General features: G+C 37.4%; 3 protein-coding genes across 3 annotated transcripts in view; all 3 read left to right on the top strand.

The window, feature by feature from the left end:
• Nucleotides 1-2,643, top strand: part of LOC104790552 (SNF1-related protein kinase catalytic subunit alpha KIN11-like) — a 9,121-nt gene extending 6,478 nt beyond the window's left edge. Inside the window, exons 3-11 of the mRNA XM_010516329.2 lie at nt 7-191; nt 285-467; nt 556-687; nt 785-970; nt 1,045-1,134; nt 1,226-1,309; nt 1,477-1,617; nt 1,812-2,042; nt 2,322-2,643. Coding sequence (XP_010514631.1) covers nt 7-191; nt 285-467; nt 556-687; nt 785-970; nt 1,045-1,134; nt 1,226-1,309; nt 1,477-1,617; nt 1,812-2,042; nt 2,322-2,435 — 1,346 coding nt within the window. The 3' untranslated portion in view covers nt 2,436-2,643. The remainder of the gene's footprint in view (nt 1-6; nt 192-284; nt 468-555; nt 688-784; nt 971-1,044; nt 1,135-1,225; nt 1,310-1,476; nt 1,618-1,811; nt 2,043-2,321) is intronic.
• On the top strand, nt 5,319-5,719 carry LOC104790551 (non-specific lipid-transfer protein 2-like). The gene has a single exon (XM_010516328.1). The coding sequence runs from the start codon at nt 5,358-5,360 to the stop codon at nt 5,679-5,681; it is 324 nt and encodes a 107-aa protein (XP_010514630.1). The 5' UTR covers nt 5,319-5,357; the 3' UTR covers nt 5,682-5,719.
• On the top strand, nt 5,972-7,172 carry LOC104790550 (kxDL motif-containing protein 1). Its single transcript, XM_010516327.2, has 4 exons — nt 5,972-6,066; nt 6,302-6,417; nt 6,576-6,728; nt 6,826-7,172. The coding sequence occupies exons 2-4, from the start codon at nt 6,314-6,316 to the stop codon at nt 6,926-6,928; spliced, it is 360 nt and encodes a 119-aa protein (XP_010514629.1). The 5' UTR covers nt 5,972-6,066; nt 6,302-6,313; the 3' UTR covers nt 6,929-7,172.

Below are 16,909 nucleotides of genomic sequence, written 5' to 3'. Positions count from 1 at the left end.
TTACAGTGAGAAGGGAGATCAAAATTCTCAGATTGTTTATGCATCCTCATATCATTCGGCAATATGAGGTGATTGAGACACCAAGTGACATTTATGTTGTGATGGAGTATGTCAAGTCCGGAGAGCTCTTTGATTATATTGTAGAGAAAGGCAGATTACAAGAGGATGAGGCTCGCAACTTTTTCCAGCAGGTTTGTTTTCTCTGATTACAATTATTGTGTTTGTAGCGTATCATGTCTCTGCTGAGTTAGAGTGTTGATAGCTTTTGACTTGTATCTGAGCAGATAATATCTGGTGTTGAGTATTGCCATCGTAATATGGTTGTCCATAGAGACCTGAAGCCTGAGAATTTATTATTGGATTCGAGGTGCAACATTAAGATTGCAGACTTTGGTCTTAGTAATGTCATGCGGGATGGTCACTTTCTAAAGACAAGCTGTGGAAGCCCCAACTACGCTGCTCCCGAGGTATTCATCTTAGTTTACCGAGCTCTTTATTACCTATGTCTCGTTTCGCTTTCTTTTGATCTGAATCACCTCTTACTACTTGTTGTAGGTTATATCAGGTAAGTTATATGCTGGACCTGAAGTAGATGTATGGAGTTGCGGAGTAATATTGTATGCTCTGTTGTGTGGTACTCTTCCATTTGATGATGAAAACATTCCCAACCTTTTCAAGAAAATTAAGGTAATTGTACATGTTACTTTGATTCAGCTCAAAGACCCTTCTCAATTGGATTCATATTTATGTAAGGAATTAATCCAAGGTGTTAATTTCTCTTTAGGGTGGGATTTACACTCTTCCAAGTCATTTATCATCTGAGGCTAGAGACCTGATCCCAAGGATGCTTATAGTTGATCCAGTGAAACGAATCACAATTCCTGAGATCCGCCAACACCGTTGGTTCCAGACTCATCTTCCTCGTTATCTTGCTGTTTCTCCACCAGATACAGTAGAGCAGGCTAAAAAGGTTGGTTTTAGCGCCATTTGGAAATTAAAAGAGTCACTTGCGGTGATAGTAACAACTTCTCCTTTATTTTCCAGATCAATGAGGAGATAATTCAAGAAGTGCTTAACTTGGGATTTGACAGAAATCAGGTCATGGAATCTCTTCGCAACAGAATACAAAACGATGTAGGAAGTTTCTATTTGTAATATCCCTTTTATTCCCTTGAACTAGTTTCCAGTAGTCAGTCACTGAAATGCCACTTCCTACTTGTCTCAGGCCACTGTTACATACTATCTGTTATTGGACAACCGATTCCGTGTTCCAAGTGGCTATCTTGAATCCGAGTTTCAGGAGAGAACAGTATGTGTTTCTCATTTCTCCCAGTGGATAGCTTTCAAACATTTTAAATCTTGAAAGGGCCATAAAAAGCATAACTCTTATACGACATGATATAGTGACCTGGTCAAACCCAAGGTATCGTTTTGGTTTTCTACTAATATTTTCACCCTTTTCTTTTACTCATCTAGGACAGTGGTTCCAATCCCATGCGCACACCTGAAGCGGCTGCTTCACCTGTAGGCCACTGGGTTCCTGCTCAGGTGGATCACTATGGGTTGGGAGCAAGATCACAAGTCCCAGTTGACCGAAAATGGGCCCTTGGACTGCAGGTTTGTTCCTGATTGCTGATTCTATTTGTTCCTCACCATAAACTCGTTTGAATGCAATACACAATTCGATATCTGTTTCGTCTTGTCAAAAACATCATTTTATTTGGAAATTTGTTTTCTTGTTTTGAATGAGTACTCTTTACCTCGACATGCCCAAATGGATAATCAATCTGTTACCATACTATTTTGAACAGTCCCATGCGCATCCTCGTGAAATCATGAATGAAGTTTTGAAAGCTCTTCAAGAACTCAATGTGTGTTGGAAGAAGATTGGTCACTACAACATGAAATGTCGATGGGTTCCGGGTTCTGCTGATGGTCAGAATACTATGGTCAACAATCAGCTGCACTTCAGAGATGAATCCAGCATCATTGAGGATGACTGTGCCATGAGTTCACCCACTGTCATCAAATTTGAACTTCAGGTAACTACAAAATTCGTAGGAGAAAGAAAAACAACAGCCCAGTTTAGTTTGTTAAGGAATATGAACGGTTTAAGTTCCCAGAATCGATCTGGAGCAAAAACTAAGATCTGCTATTGTTATATCTTAATACTTATTTAGGGTTACTTGTTGTTTTCCCAGTAGTTTAGCAAAACTAAACCAGCTAGGCCAGAGTCCAGACTAAAAATACTTAACTGTTTTCGAACAACAGTGGTCACATATTATTACACTTTTCTGAGTTTCCTTTTGATTTCGAAACAGCTATACAAAGCTCGCGAAGAGAAGTACTTGCTGGATATCCAGAGAGTTAACGGTCCTCAGTTTCTCTTCTTGGATCTATGCGCTGCCTTTCTTACAGAGCTCCGTGTGATCTGAAGCTTTTTTAAACCATTTGTTCGGACATTTTTTTTCTTTCATGTTTAATGGTTTGTAACAGTAGAGAGAACACAATATAATATGTGGGGCAGTGTTTACTTTGCCGGGTTACTTTTATATACCTGGATTCTAAGTTAAACTCTACTGTAATAGTAACTATCATTTCCTCTTTTTGATGGTTTTTTAAGGTTTGATCATGTGTACATAACTTAGCTGTTTAAGGCTTACAATTTGATATTTTCCTGACTTCCATATATACATATATACACTATTGTTACAATTTTATACTAATAGTCTTATTCCTCTTGTGATGCCATAACATGACTTGAAAATATTGTATATGTGCATCAGAACTCCATTTCACAAAATTCGGCCATCCAACTTAACTCCTTAGCATCAATAAAAGAAGTGGAACAGGATATTGATCCAGAAAGTTGGAGAGCTAGCTACTTTGAATGGCAACGCTTCTTGCAAAAGGAGCAAATAGGTCTGAGACATGATGATTGTTGGACAGAATATATATTACTCCCTCTGTTCTAATATATAAGATCTTTTAGGCTTTTTGTTTTTGTTCTATTTTATAAGATTTTTTTTTAAAGTTCTTATGCACTTTTTATATTGATTTAATAATTTTTGACTATTTAAATTCTACAGTATCTTTTCTACTGGTTGAATTTGGTTAAATGATACAATATTTATTGTTTTTTAATTTTTGTGATTTTAGCCAAAAATCTTATAATTTTTGAAACAAAGGGAGTAGATTTTAATTTAGATGAAAGGAACAAAACCCAATATTCTTCTTCAATAATCAGCGAAAAATCCAAGTTCTGAAGCAAGTAAACCTAAGCTTTTGAGTTTTAAGATAATTTTTTAAAAACGCTATTTTTAGTATCTCTTTTCAAAAATAGCACTTTTAGTTGTCCATTTTCAAAATATCACTAATTAAATCTTAAAAGTTTATCAAGTTTTATAAGGATTAGAAGGTACTTCTTGATGATAACTGTTACTTGGAGACTCCATCTAAAATCTAAAAAGTTTATAAAATTTAGAATGTACCTCTTGATGATAACGGTTAGTTGGAGAATCAATCAATTTTTTTGCAAAGTCTTCTTAAGTTTTAATAAAGTTTTACAATGTAATTTAGAAGGTTTTACAATGTTTTTATATGGTTTATAGAAAGTAGTTATACGGTATTTATAGGAGATTTATAAAAAATTTTACACTTATAGAGATAGTTTGTGTATGTTTTTATAAGGTTACACTCTTATTTGAGTACTATATTAAGACCCGTGCTAGAGCACGGGTTGAAATCCATTTTATTTATATTATAATTTTTATATAAAATATAATGTAATTATGTGATTGTTTTAAAAGGTTTTTTTGGATAAAACATTATGCAATAAAATCATATGCTAAATATGATGGTTTGAATAAAGATACATATTTTGTAAGTTTTATATTGTTAATGATTCTAGATAAGTACCCGTGTTATAACACTGGTTAAATTTTATTTTATAAAAATTTTGTATATTTCATATTTTAAAATAAAATTTTAATATGTTGTATTAGTTTATGTATGTGAAGTTATTTCAACAATGTATATTCTACATCATGACTTGAATGTCATTATAATACATAATTTTATAAATTTGGTTTTTCAAAAGCGAGTTATTATATTATGAGTAATTTAATATATTGTTATACTTTTTGTTTTAATATACGTGGTTTCTTGAAATTCTTTCATATTATAGTGACATATTATTGACATTGCTATAACAAATCAATTTAGAGTGTTTATAGTTTCTAACTTTTATATCAAGTTTCAATATTTCAAAATAAATTATTTATAATTTATTATATTATATAAAACTATAAAATTCAACAAAAAATTTAAATATTCAAATTTTGACCCGTTACTCAGTAATTTTTTTAATTCAATAGATATTATTTTTAAAGAATAATATTACTAAAGCTTGAATATTTTATAGATTTAACAATTTATACTTGTTTTTAAAAATTCAACTTATGGTATATCCGGAAATAAAACTATTTTTTTAATTATAATAAATAATAAATAATTTATTTGTTTCACAAAATAGACTCATATATAAAAATAAGAGGTGAAATATAATGATAATTAACAAATTAATATGTTAAGTTATATATCAAAAGATTTTAATATGGATGAATAATTTAATAAAGAAAATTAATATGGTAAGTTAGATGATATCAAATGATTCTTTAGAATATTCTCTTTATGATTTTTGGAAATAAATTAATGTTGCACCCACTATTTAATTTGTAACCAATTAATCTATAACCTATTTGTAATCAACTTATTAAAATTATATATTGTACAAATCAATGTTGTGTACTTCCGTTTTATTATATAGGGGATATTTAAAAATTTGAGAAGCATTTAGGATAATGTTTTTTAGAAATGAAAAGAAAAAAGAGACATTTTAAAAAATTCCCTTAAGATTTAGAGATATATACTTATTTTATAAATACCTCTAAAATTACGTACATAAGAAAATATCCCAAAGGCTAAAAATCAGATATCAAATATATATCAATTTATTTATATTTTCGGAATCATTTAAATCCTTTTTGCACAACATATTCAAACATCTTAAAGTGAATCTCTGTAAATCAGTACATGTGCATTAAAAACGTTATTGACTATATATATAGAGTGCCAAAGCAATTTAAATCTTTTGACTTTCTAGTTATTTAGGTAATCTTATAAAATATATAAATTATTATACAAAATCAACACATGCCACATTGCCACCACATAAGCATGATATGCATTTACGTTTCCATCTGTATATAATCACTTTTACCATCAAGTAAAAAAATGAAACAAGTCTTAATATTCTTACAAAAATAAAATTGGAGTCGAAAAGAAAATTGCAAGACATGAAGTTTACAACATTGGTAATGCTCGTACTGGTGATAGTAATCCAACTGTCTCCAACGTTGATCAGAGCCACCACAATAGCTGAAGGTGCGAATCCGATCGAAGAGAAACTACAATGCATTGTGATGAATGTTATTATACCATGTTTACTACCGTTGACCAATCCTTTAATCCAACCAGTCGCACATTGCTGTCAAGTAATGGTAGAATACAAACCGTGTTTATGTCAATTCATAAAAGGCGAATGGTCACAAGTTCTTTTTAATTCTCCAAATGCTCGCAAAACCTACAAAGCTTGTCATATCCCTTTTCCTATTTGTTGAAAACCTTATTACATCTATAAAATAATTAATATGTAATGACTAGGATTATTATTATGTTATAGTTTTTATTTTTATTTTTTATGGTGCAATAAAAAATTTATCTTGTTACAAGCATACATAACCTCAATATGAGAAAGATTTATATATCAACAAATTTCAAAGCCAGCCCAGCACCAGACCCATTAGACCATCACGAGGCCCATCACGAGGCCCATCACGAGGCCCATCACTCACTACACGAAATCGTAGAAAACAGTTAAATAAGAAAAGCTTTGATAATTATCGTCAAAAAAAAAAAAGAAAAGCTTTGATAATCGAAAATGTCGAAGTCCGATTGAACCGGATCTCGCAGTCTACCTATAATCGTTCGTTGGGTACAACAAAGGTGAGAGCCGATTCGTTTGAGATCTATGATTTCGATTTGGTTTCTTTTGACTTTTGAATCTGTGATAAGAGAAACTCGATTTTGTAAACAATTTGATGCAATCTGTGAAATGTTTGGTTAGGCATGTATTGAGGAGCAATTTGGAATCTTGTTCAGTTCTGTGTCTGTCTGCTGATTAGAGATATTAATTACTGATTACCTAACATAAGTACATTTGTTCTTGTCTAATTAAAAGGTTACTAAAGAGATGGAAGAGTCCATAAGAGCAGCTTCACAAGAAGTATCTGAAGAATTCAAAACTCTTGTCAAGGCTGAAGATCTCAATTCTCTCAGACATTTGCAGCATCTCATGTATGTTTGAATAATCTTTTTTTTTTTTTTTTTTTTTTTTTTTTTTTGTTTTTTTTTTTGTTTTTATATATTCTGTTGAGTTGGTTTGTATGAAGAACTCAGTACATATGTTGTGTGATGATGGTTATTGATGAATCCTTGTGTGAAAATTTTGGTAGATTAGGGAGGCTACAGGATAGCAATGCGGTTCTTGCACACTACAATGAGTTTGCTGAGAATTGCTTTGCTGATGTATCGTTGGAATTTGCAAGAAACACCCGTCTTTTGAAATCAATGAAAGCAGACCTCGATTACATTTTCTTGAAACTAAGGTATGCTTCTTCTGATCTTTGTATCCCTTTACAGTTCTGAGTTAAGAGCATTTTAGATTCTTCTTATGTGGCTCATGAGTCCTTTTCTTGTTTTTAGGAGCATCAAAAGTAAGATTCTTGCTACATATCCAGACGCATTTCCAGATGATTCTACTAGTGATGCATTTGATCGAAGGCCTGATCTCGAGTTGCCTCAGTAAGCATTCAGAAACTTTTAGATGTGTATGCTTCCGGAGAAGACCTTTCTTATTGTGTTTGCTTGCTTCTTTTTCCCTGGATAGGTTTCGTCATGTAAATTACTTGATGTGTTCTTAGTTATGTTCTCTGTTAATGATAGAGAGATTCTTTTCTTTTGTTGATGTTGCATTTTAGTAATAGATGGAGAACCTTCGTACAAAGGATTTCAGATTGGAGTGCCATACATCTATATAACTTTTGAATACCTATTTACATCGTGATACAAATATACGTTCATGAAAATATATACGATTGAATTTGTGGAATGCGCAGAACATCAAATGACTAGAGAGCGTAGGGTAGATGATCCATCACTATGGGATGAAACAAGTTAGGCTCACTGCCATGTCCCTACCTACTAACACTACCTCCTTTTGGTAAAAGTTGTTTACTATATTCTTAACATTTACACCAAAAAAAACAAGAACAATAAAAAATGTTGTAAGTTTACTACAGTTGGCCATTTGACGACCATCAACGACTAGAATCTACTGTCATGGAGTTCTAATTTCCTTTTTCAGTTAACAATATATTTAGGTACCTTCTATATCAATACTCGCTCGCATTGATCGACATCGTCACGAATCAGACGAACCTCTTCCTTCCATTCTTAAAACCCTTATATGGCAAGTGAAATCATGCGGTTCCCACTTTTGAAAACAAACATCTCTTTGTGAAAACAAACTGAACTTCACGAAACTTGTTGGCCCAGCTTCTGATATCTCGAATAATATTTTTCACTGTAATATCAATGTGTTGATTGTTTAAGATTTTTGTTAATACTTCAGAGTCTCCTTCAAAGCAAACAGAGGTAATTCCTCTTATCTATGTTTGTTGTATGGCCGCTAAAAGTGATTTTGCTTCAGCATCAGGTGGAGATAACTCAGTTCCAAGAATCAATGAACCCCAGCCATTTGATATTCCACTTTTGTCTCGAAGAATCCAGCCTCCTTTTGCTTGTGTAGTGTGATGATCATAAGCTGCATCATAATTACATTTCAATATTGATGTGTCGGTCTTTGCCAATAGGTACATGGGTGTTGGTGTATTTGAGATCGTTGATGGCTTGTATGAGGATTATGATTGTGCCAATCAACGACGTCTCCTTTTGGACGCTGAACAACATTTATTGGCCTTTCTCGAATAGTATTGAATATATAATTGTTTCGAGACTTCGAGAAAGGTATCATTTGTGTGTTTGGAAGAAGACCGTCTGTATATTGCATTTCTTGATATTGCATTTCCAAGAAGGTGGTAATGAATTGTTCACTATTAAAAGATGTAGAGAGTAACAGATTAATTGGTCTATTAGAATGTTCCCATATTTGTTTGTCTTGTGGACAATAGAAATGAATGTGATCTATGGTTTCATCTGCTTAGAAACATCTTAGACAAATAGGATCCAAATTCATACTCCTTGACGTTAAACGGGTAATAGAAAGTAAGGATTTTGAAAAAATGCGCCAAAGAAAATGTTTAATTTTTGGTAATATTCTAAATTTAAGCCCAAAAAGACTATTATAGTAAAAATCCACATTGACTCACATTATATGGCATTGCTTATCTATTTTGATGTTCTCTAATTGATTTTGTTGACTAGAAATTATATACTCATAATTCACACATTCAATTCACACTCTCACATTTCAGATCCTCCTCATTTATATATATATATATATATATATATATATATATATATATATTTACAAATTGACTACTAAAAACATAAACTAAACATCCCTACTACACTTTTTAAACATAGAAAAAACATTGGAATTACTGAGAAGATGAAGACAATGAAGTTGACAACACTAGTATGCATCACATTTGTTGTGGTCCTCATGTCATCTCTAGCCACGATTAAATCATCTATGGTTGAAAATTCCGTGAAACCGCCTTACACTGAAATTGAGATCACAGGATGTGTACCAGCAATAATTGTTGGAACTCCTCCGTCAGCAGAGTGCTGCAGGAAACTAAAAGCACAATAACCATGTTTTTGTGATTTCATTAAAAACCCAACTTTCAAGCAATTAGTCACCTCTCCGCAAGCTCACGCTGCTTCAGGATTTTGTGGTATTCCTTATCCTTCTTGTGGAAGTTCAAGATATTAATTATTATGTGACTACTGGTGACTACAAAAATTATGTAATAAGGATGATGATGATAGAAAATGTATTATTATGTCATGAAATTTTTTTGGATTCATCTCTAGGGTGAACCACTCTTATTCACCCCCTCTTAATTAACCAATCAAAATACAACAAACTGCCATGTCATATCATATTTATAAAATAAATCAAAATTAAAATAAAAGACAAAACAAGTTAAGGAAACCAATTCTGTAGATTTTTTATTAAGGAAATGATGTTGGTTTAAGTTTATAAAATAACGATTAGAGTTTAAATTTTACAATTAAACGAAATTATATGTCGGTTTGGGTTTACAAAAAAATGGTTAAGGTTTAGTTTTTACAATTAAACAAAATTATATGTCGTTTTGGGTTTACAAAAGAGTGGTTAGAGTTTAGGGTATACATTTTACAATTAAATGAAATTATATGTCGGTTTGGGTTTTCAAAAGAGTGGTTAGGGTTTAGATTTTAAAATTAAGCAAAATTATATGTCAGTTTGGGTTTATAAAATAGTAGTTAGGATTTAGATTTTATAATTAAAGAAAATTATATTTTAATTTGGGTTTATAAAAAGAGTGATTTGAGTTTAGATTTTATAATTAAAGAAAATTATATTTTAATTTGGGTTTATAAAAATAGTGATTTGGGTTTAGATGTTATAATTTAAAACTATAATATAATGTTTAGAATTAATAATTTTAAAATTAATATAGATACAAAATTTGTTTCCTTAATCAATAATTTGTTTCCTTAATTAAGAGGGGGTGAATAAGAAGGGTTCACCCCTAGGGGTGAACCCAAGAATTGTCCGTATGTCATGGATCATATTAATTCCCTGTAATGTTTCTTATATCATTGTAACTTATGATGATTATATAAAAAATACTAATAAAATTTTCTTAAGAGAAAAGAATTTCTCTCTAGTCTTCATCCTTCTTTCTTAAAAAATCATAGATCTAAGCCGCTGCTTGCCTCTCCGGTTCTCCCTTCCGGCACCGTAGAGGGCTCCCTCTCTTTCTTCTTTCCTTCTTAGTGGCCTTCTCGTCGGCGTGTCTTTCTCTGGAAGTAGCAGCAGTCCTTCTGTCTTATCTGGGCTCTAGTTGGTGGATCCAGTGATAATCAAGCACGTGGCATCGGAGAGGCAGTGTACAATCCGATCGGAGGATGTGCGGGGCGTGGTGACGGTTGCACGAAGGTCCTTGGCGGATGAACGGTGCTGCGAGATTCGAGGACGAATCCATATTGGTGTGGGAGAATTGTAACATTTGCGAACCAAAATTGTGGATTTTGGGGTTGGGTGTCGATCGACACCATGGTAGTGTCGATCGACACCAGCAATTTCTGGTTCGACCAGATTGTTTTAATTGTCGAATTGGAGCGGTTTGGTTTAAGTGAAATCTCCAAACCAAGGTATTTAAAGGCAGAACTCGACCTAGGTCGTGGAAGGAAGGGTTTTTGCAGTTTCTGGAGAGAAAAGAGAGAAGGGAGATTGTTCTTGGGGGATTTGGAGTCTCTAAGATGTTTTGGTGAGATCCTTCGTGTGGAGTGGAGATCTGGTGCTAGGAACGAAGGGGAAGCTTTCTAAGGTGTTGGATTCAACTGTCTGGGTCAGAAACTCCATGCAGAAGAGGTGAGTGCATGACCATGGCTGATCTAAACCTGAGAATCCTTTGTTTTGCTTGTTTTGTTGTTGTTTGTGTTGTATTATTGTGTCTTTGTGGTTGGATGTGAGTTTCTATGAGTTTACAAGAATTTTGGATGAATTTCAGACGTTTTGGAGGTTTTGGGAAGCAGTTCTTTGACTTTCGGCTTCGTGCGGATCGTGTTGCAGGGTCGGTGTCGACACCATGTTTGAGCCAGTGTCGATCGACACTACTCTGGTGTCGGTCGACACCAACTTGTCTATTGCGTGGTTTCGTGGTTTGTTGTGTTGTTTGTTGTTGTTAAACATTGGTATCTCAGTTGCTTGTGTGTACAGATCAGTAGATGGGAGGATTGCCTCACTGAGTGTTTATTAAATACTCATGCATCTCAATTTGTGTTGTGGTGCAGGTAAAGACAAAGTGTGATCGTGGAATCAAGGCGATGAGGAGGAGGATGATCTGGGGTCTCGTTTGTGTGATGTTGGTTATGTTTTTGGATTGGAAGCTTTGTTAGAGCTATATTAGGTTGTGGATAGATTGGTTAAGAATGTTACTGTATTAATGGTATATTGGTTTGGTATTATTTGTATGCATCCGCTGTGTAAAATGGTTATTGCTGGTTTAATGATAAGTTGTGGTTTGGGTTGGTTTAATTAAGTAGTATGAGATGCTTGATTATATATATTGTATTTATTAAAAAAAAAACGGGTCGGGTTGTTTCAACATGTGTCAGTTTGATATGAAATTACGAAACATGTCAAAAATACATATTCTATTTTTATATAATAGATCTTGAAAATATCGTATTATATAAATTTTGATGTTAAAGTTACTCATTAACAAGATCGTGACACGTGTCAACTGTATCATTCAGATGTTGACACATGTCAATTCTAAATTTATTAAAATTTAAGAAAATAAAAATGTAAAAATTCTAAATCCACCATGGTTTCATATAAAAGTAAAATAGAGAAAAGAAAACCTAATTTTATTTAAAATATTTATAAAAAAGCGTTTATAAACTTTCAAATGTAAAACAAAAGTTTTGTTTTTAACAGTTTTAAAAATATTAAAAGGCATAAAAAAAAATTTAAACTGCTTTAAAATTTAGAAAAGATCATTATAAGGAAACTATGCATATATATATATATATATATATCATAAAATTCAAAACTGTAATATTATTTACTTATTTTAATTTTAAGTTGTTAATTTTACAAGAAAAATGATACTTTTTATATAAGATATATATCTTTTTTACTTACGAAACAAATTAAATATATATTCTTTGTTAAATTTAATTTTATTTTAATAACTTTGAACTCATTTACAACTATATTCTTTAACTACTAGTTATATATTTACTTTTTTTTTTCTTTTCAACCAAACAATAAATTAAAAGAAAATACCTCGGTTAGTTGCCCAAGCTGGAGGGAAGGAGTTTACAAAAGAAACTTCAGAGATAAGAGAACGCAAAGCACGAACAAGACAATCTACCTTCGTATTTGACGCACGCGGGATCTAAGAGCTAGAGAATAGTGGGAAGGACTCCAGCGAGTGAAAATCATCGAGCAGGTTGGAGAAGGACGACCAATCTTAAGGGGAATGCACCATAGTGAGTAATTCAGCACAATCAGTCTCGAAATGTTGACAAGCGATCCCTGCAGCACGTATCCGCCCCATAGCGCACAACAACGATTCTAACTCCGAATATAGGAGGAAGGGCTCCGTCTTAGATACTTGGCCCCCAACAACAAGACACACTCCTTATCAACGTAACACCACCAGCCCAATCATGAATGCACATTGGTTGCTTTCCAAGAATCATCAATCTGACAACTACATGAAGAAACCTAGACATCCGAAGACGGAGATGGAGCGTTGAGAGTGTTCAGAGTGTTGAGAGTGTTGAGACGGAGCGTTGATGGAGATGGAGATGGAGCGTTGAGAGTGTTGTAACATCCGCAAACCAGAAATTATAATTGTGGTCTGAGATGAATCAAAATTACAACTTTGATTGGTTTGTTTTAATTGCTGTTTGGTTCAGTTTGGTTCAATTGGAAACCCTAAACAAATTATATAAGAGGAGAAGCGACAAATTAAGGGTTTTAGGTTGTCTTGTTTTGTCGCTGTTGAGTGAGAGAAGAGAGAAAAAGGAGAGAAAGTGTTGGAGAGCGTTGAGAGTGTTCTTGAGAGATTTTTGTCTTGTTCTTGGTGTTTTTGGAGAGATCTGTGGCTGTAGAAGGGAGAGCTGTTATTGGGAACGAAGGAGGAACTTCCTAAGGTGTTGGTTCCACCGTTTCTCATTCCAATCTTCCTGTAAAAGAGGTGAGTGCTTGACCATGGTTGATCTAAGCCTGAGATCTCTTTTGTTTGGCTGTTCTTTGTCTATTTGTGGTGTTTGCTTGCTTGGGTTTGTTGTTTTTGGGTTTCCCATAGGTTCCTGAGGCATTTGGGTGAGTTTGGGACGGTTTCGAGATGATTTGAAATGGAGGTTCGTCGTTCGTGTTCGTGTAGTTCGCGTCTGCAGAGGCAGTGTCCTTACGGTTCTAGGACTAGGGTTCACTGTGCTTTTACTGTCGCTGTTTGGGATTTCATGCTAGAGTTGATTATGTGATTTAGTCAATTGTGTTTGGCATGAGGTCCTAGAACATCTCCTTCGAGCCTACTTCTTGATTCCAAGGTGAGTTGTGATCTTGTGTAATTAGAGTTATTGTTGCTTAGCCTTCTGTTCTTGGTGATACAAATGGTTAGAGGTGGGGATGCTGTTGGTCGCGGGCATGGTCGAGGTCGTGGTCGTGGTCGTAGTCGTGGTCGTGGTCGGGGGAGAGGTCAGGTTCCCGAGGTCAGTGTGAGTATGACCCAGAGTATGGCCGGTGAGGAGATAGCGGAGTCGCAGGTTCATCCTAGTGTGTCTGGAGACCAGGCTGGTTTGGGTGACAGTGGGGCGAATGGGCCCGGTGCCGGTCACGGTGATGCCCCCGGTGTGAGGGCTGCAGAGCAGGGTGCTCCAGGCAGTGATGATGTCTTGTTGGGCTTGCTAACTCAGGTTTTGGCGCGGCTTCTAGCAGCGGTGCCGCCAGTGGTTGGTGAGCAGGTTCCGATAGTGCCGCCAGTGGTTGGTGGGCAGGTTCCAGTAGTGCTGCCAGTTGTTGGCGGGCGGGACCCAGCGGTGCCGCCGGAGGCGGGTTTGCAGCCAGGTGTGCAACCAGGGGCCGAGGTAGTGGACGCTCAGTACGTGCAGATGATGGTGCAGCTGCAGCGAGTGGGAGCAGGATCTTTCTCGGGAGGTACGGATCCAAGTGTAGCTGATGAGTGGAGGGAGCGGATGGAGGATCTTTTCCGTTCGCTTCGGTGTCCCGACCAGTTTAGGGTGGACTTGGCAGTGCATTACTTGTCAGGTGATGCACGTGTGTTGTGGAGGTCGGTGACAACACGTAGGGTGCAACGGGATATGTCTTGGGAGGATTTTGTGAGGGAGTTTAACTCCAAGTATTTTCCTCAGGAGGCTCTTGACCGCACGGAGGAACGGTTCTTGGGGTTGACTCAGGGTGACCGTACAGTGCGGGAGCTGGATGCTGAGTTCAGTCGACTTGTGGGATATGCAGGTCGGGCTTGGGAGCCAGAGTCGGCTCAGGTGCGGAGGTTTTTGTTGGCTGTACGGGATGATCTGAGGACTCGGTGCAGAGTGCGGAGCTATGCTACGAGAGCGGAGCTGGTGGAGGTTGCAGCTGGGATAGAGGACGACTTGTGGTCAGTCCTTCAATGCAGCCACAACGGTCCCAGCCACATTCTGTTCCTAGCAAGGGCGGCAAGCATGCGCAGGGGCAGAAACGGAAGTTTGAGGATATGGAGAGATCGAGGTACAGTGGTCCGAGATGCTTTGGGTGTGGTAGCAGGGACCACAAGGTGACCAACTGTCTGCAGAGAGGTGAGCAGCGGGCAGTGACGGAGCAACGGGCGGTGATGGAGCCGCAGACAAATACTCGGGTGTGTTACTACTACAGGGAGACGAGGCATATCAAGCCTCGTTGTCCCAAGTTGCAGTAGATGGCAGTAGCAGCGGTGCAGGCTGGGGGTCAGCCAGGAGTGCCGCAGGGTGTGCAGCCGGTGGGTTGGATCAAGTCAACATCGCGGGTGTACTCGACTGTGGAGACCGGTGGCACTAGCGCGAGAGCGCAAACATGTATAACTTCTGAGATTCGAACTTGGTCAATTCATTAGTTCAGATTATGCTTGTTGTTTTGCTTGTGATTGAATGTTAGGTTCTCAACACATGAGGTTTGTGTAGGGACCTTGTTGGTGGGTGGGTTTATGTCCCACGTTTTGTTTGACTCTGGAGCAACTCATTGCTTCATTACGCCAGAGTGCGCGGAGAGCGCTTGTATCAGCGGAGATCCCGTGAGAGCACGGGTGTTGTCAGGGTTGCAGGAGGGAAGTTCCCGAGAGTCTTCGGTCGTGCAAGAGATGTGGAGATTCTGATTGCGGGAGAGTCGAGACCGGGAGATTTGATCATCAGTCCAGTGGATTTGTATGATGTGATTTTGGGTATGGATTGGTTGCATCGTCATAGGGTGCATTTGGATTGTTACAGGGGCAGAGTTGTCTTTGAGCGCCCAAAAGGGAAGTTGGTTTTCGAGGGAGTGAGACTGACTTCGGGAAGTCTCGTGATCTCGACTATGCAGGCCGGGAGGATGATCGAGAAGGGGTGTGAAGCCTATTTGGTTACAATCTCGATGCTGGAGTCTGTGGGGCAGTCTTCTGTCAGAGGTATTCAGATTGTGGAGGAGTTTGAGGATGTGTTCCAGTCGTTGCAGGGGTTACCACTATCTCGGTCTGATCCCTTCACGATAAAGTTGGAACCGGGGACAACGCCGTTGTCTAAGGCGCCCTACAGGATGGCTCCAGCAGAGATGGCAGAGCTAAAGAAGCAATTGGAGGATTTATTGAGTGAGGGCTTTATCCGTCCTAGTTGTTCACCGTGGGGAGCACCGGTGCTGTTCGTTAAGAAGAAGGACGGGAGTTTTTGGTTGTGTATCGACTACCGGGGTTTGAACCGGGTCACTGTGAAGAACAAGTACCCTCTCCCGAGGATTGATGAGTTGTTGGATCAGTTGAGGGGTGCTAATTGGTTCTCCAAGATTGAATTGGCATCGGGTTATCATCAGATTCCGATACATGAGGCAGATGTGAGGAAGACTGCCTTCAGGACGAGATACATGCTTTATGAGTTTGTGGTGATTCCTTTTGGTTTGACGAATGCGCCAGCTGCGTTTATGAGATTGATGAACAGCGTGTTCCAGGAGTTTCTGGACGTGTTAGTCATCATTTTCATCGACGACATCCTGGTATTTTCCAAGAGTCCTGAGGAGCATGCAATACATTTGAGGGCAGTTTTGGAGAAGCTGCGGGAGAAAAAGTTGTTTGCTAAGCTGAGTAAGTGCAGTTTCTGGCAGCGTGAGATGGGGTTCCTAGGCCACATTGTTTCTGTAAAAGGAGTTTCGGTGGATCCCGAGAAGATTCAGGCCATTAGTGAGTGGCCAAGGCCTCAGAGTGCCACTGAGATTCGGCGTTTTCTGGGCTTAGCAAGTTACTACAGGAGGTTTGTTCCAGGATTTGCGAGTATGGCACAGCCGATGACTAAGCTTACAGGGAAGGATGTCCCATTTGTGTGGTCATCTGAGTATGAGGCGAGTTTTGTAAGTCTCAAGCAGATGTTGACTACCACTCCGGTGTTAGCACTGCCTGAGCAGAACGAGCCCTATGTTAAGTATACAAATGCTTCTGGAGTGGGGTTGGGTTGTGTGCTTATGCAGCAGGGGAAGGTTATAGCTTACGCTTCGCGACAGTTGCGGAAGCATGAGGCTAATTACCCTACTCATGATCTGGAGATGGCCGCAGTGATTTTTGCTCTGAAGATTTGGAGGTCTTATCTGTATGGCGGGAAGGTACATGTATTTACAGATCACAAGAGTTTGAAGTACATTTTCACTCAGCCAGAGCTGAATTTGAGACAGAGGCGTTGGATGGAGCTAGTAGCGGATTATGATCTAGACATAGCTTACCATCCTGGTAAGGCTAATCTAGTTGCAGATGCCTTGAGTCGGAAGCGGGCGGCTTCGGCTCAGGAGCAGGATATGGAGGTATTGATAGGTGAGATTAGTGCA

Source organism: Camelina sativa, chromosome 6 (assembly GCF_000633955.1).
Source record: "Camelina sativa cultivar DH55 chromosome 6, Cs, whole genome shotgun sequence".
In the NCBI taxonomy this organism is placed as follows: domain Eukaryota; kingdom Viridiplantae; phylum Streptophyta; class Magnoliopsida; order Brassicales; family Brassicaceae; genus Camelina; species Camelina sativa.
Note: the sequence above shows the minus strand (reverse complement) of the source record. Positions and strands in the feature narration are given on the sequence as shown.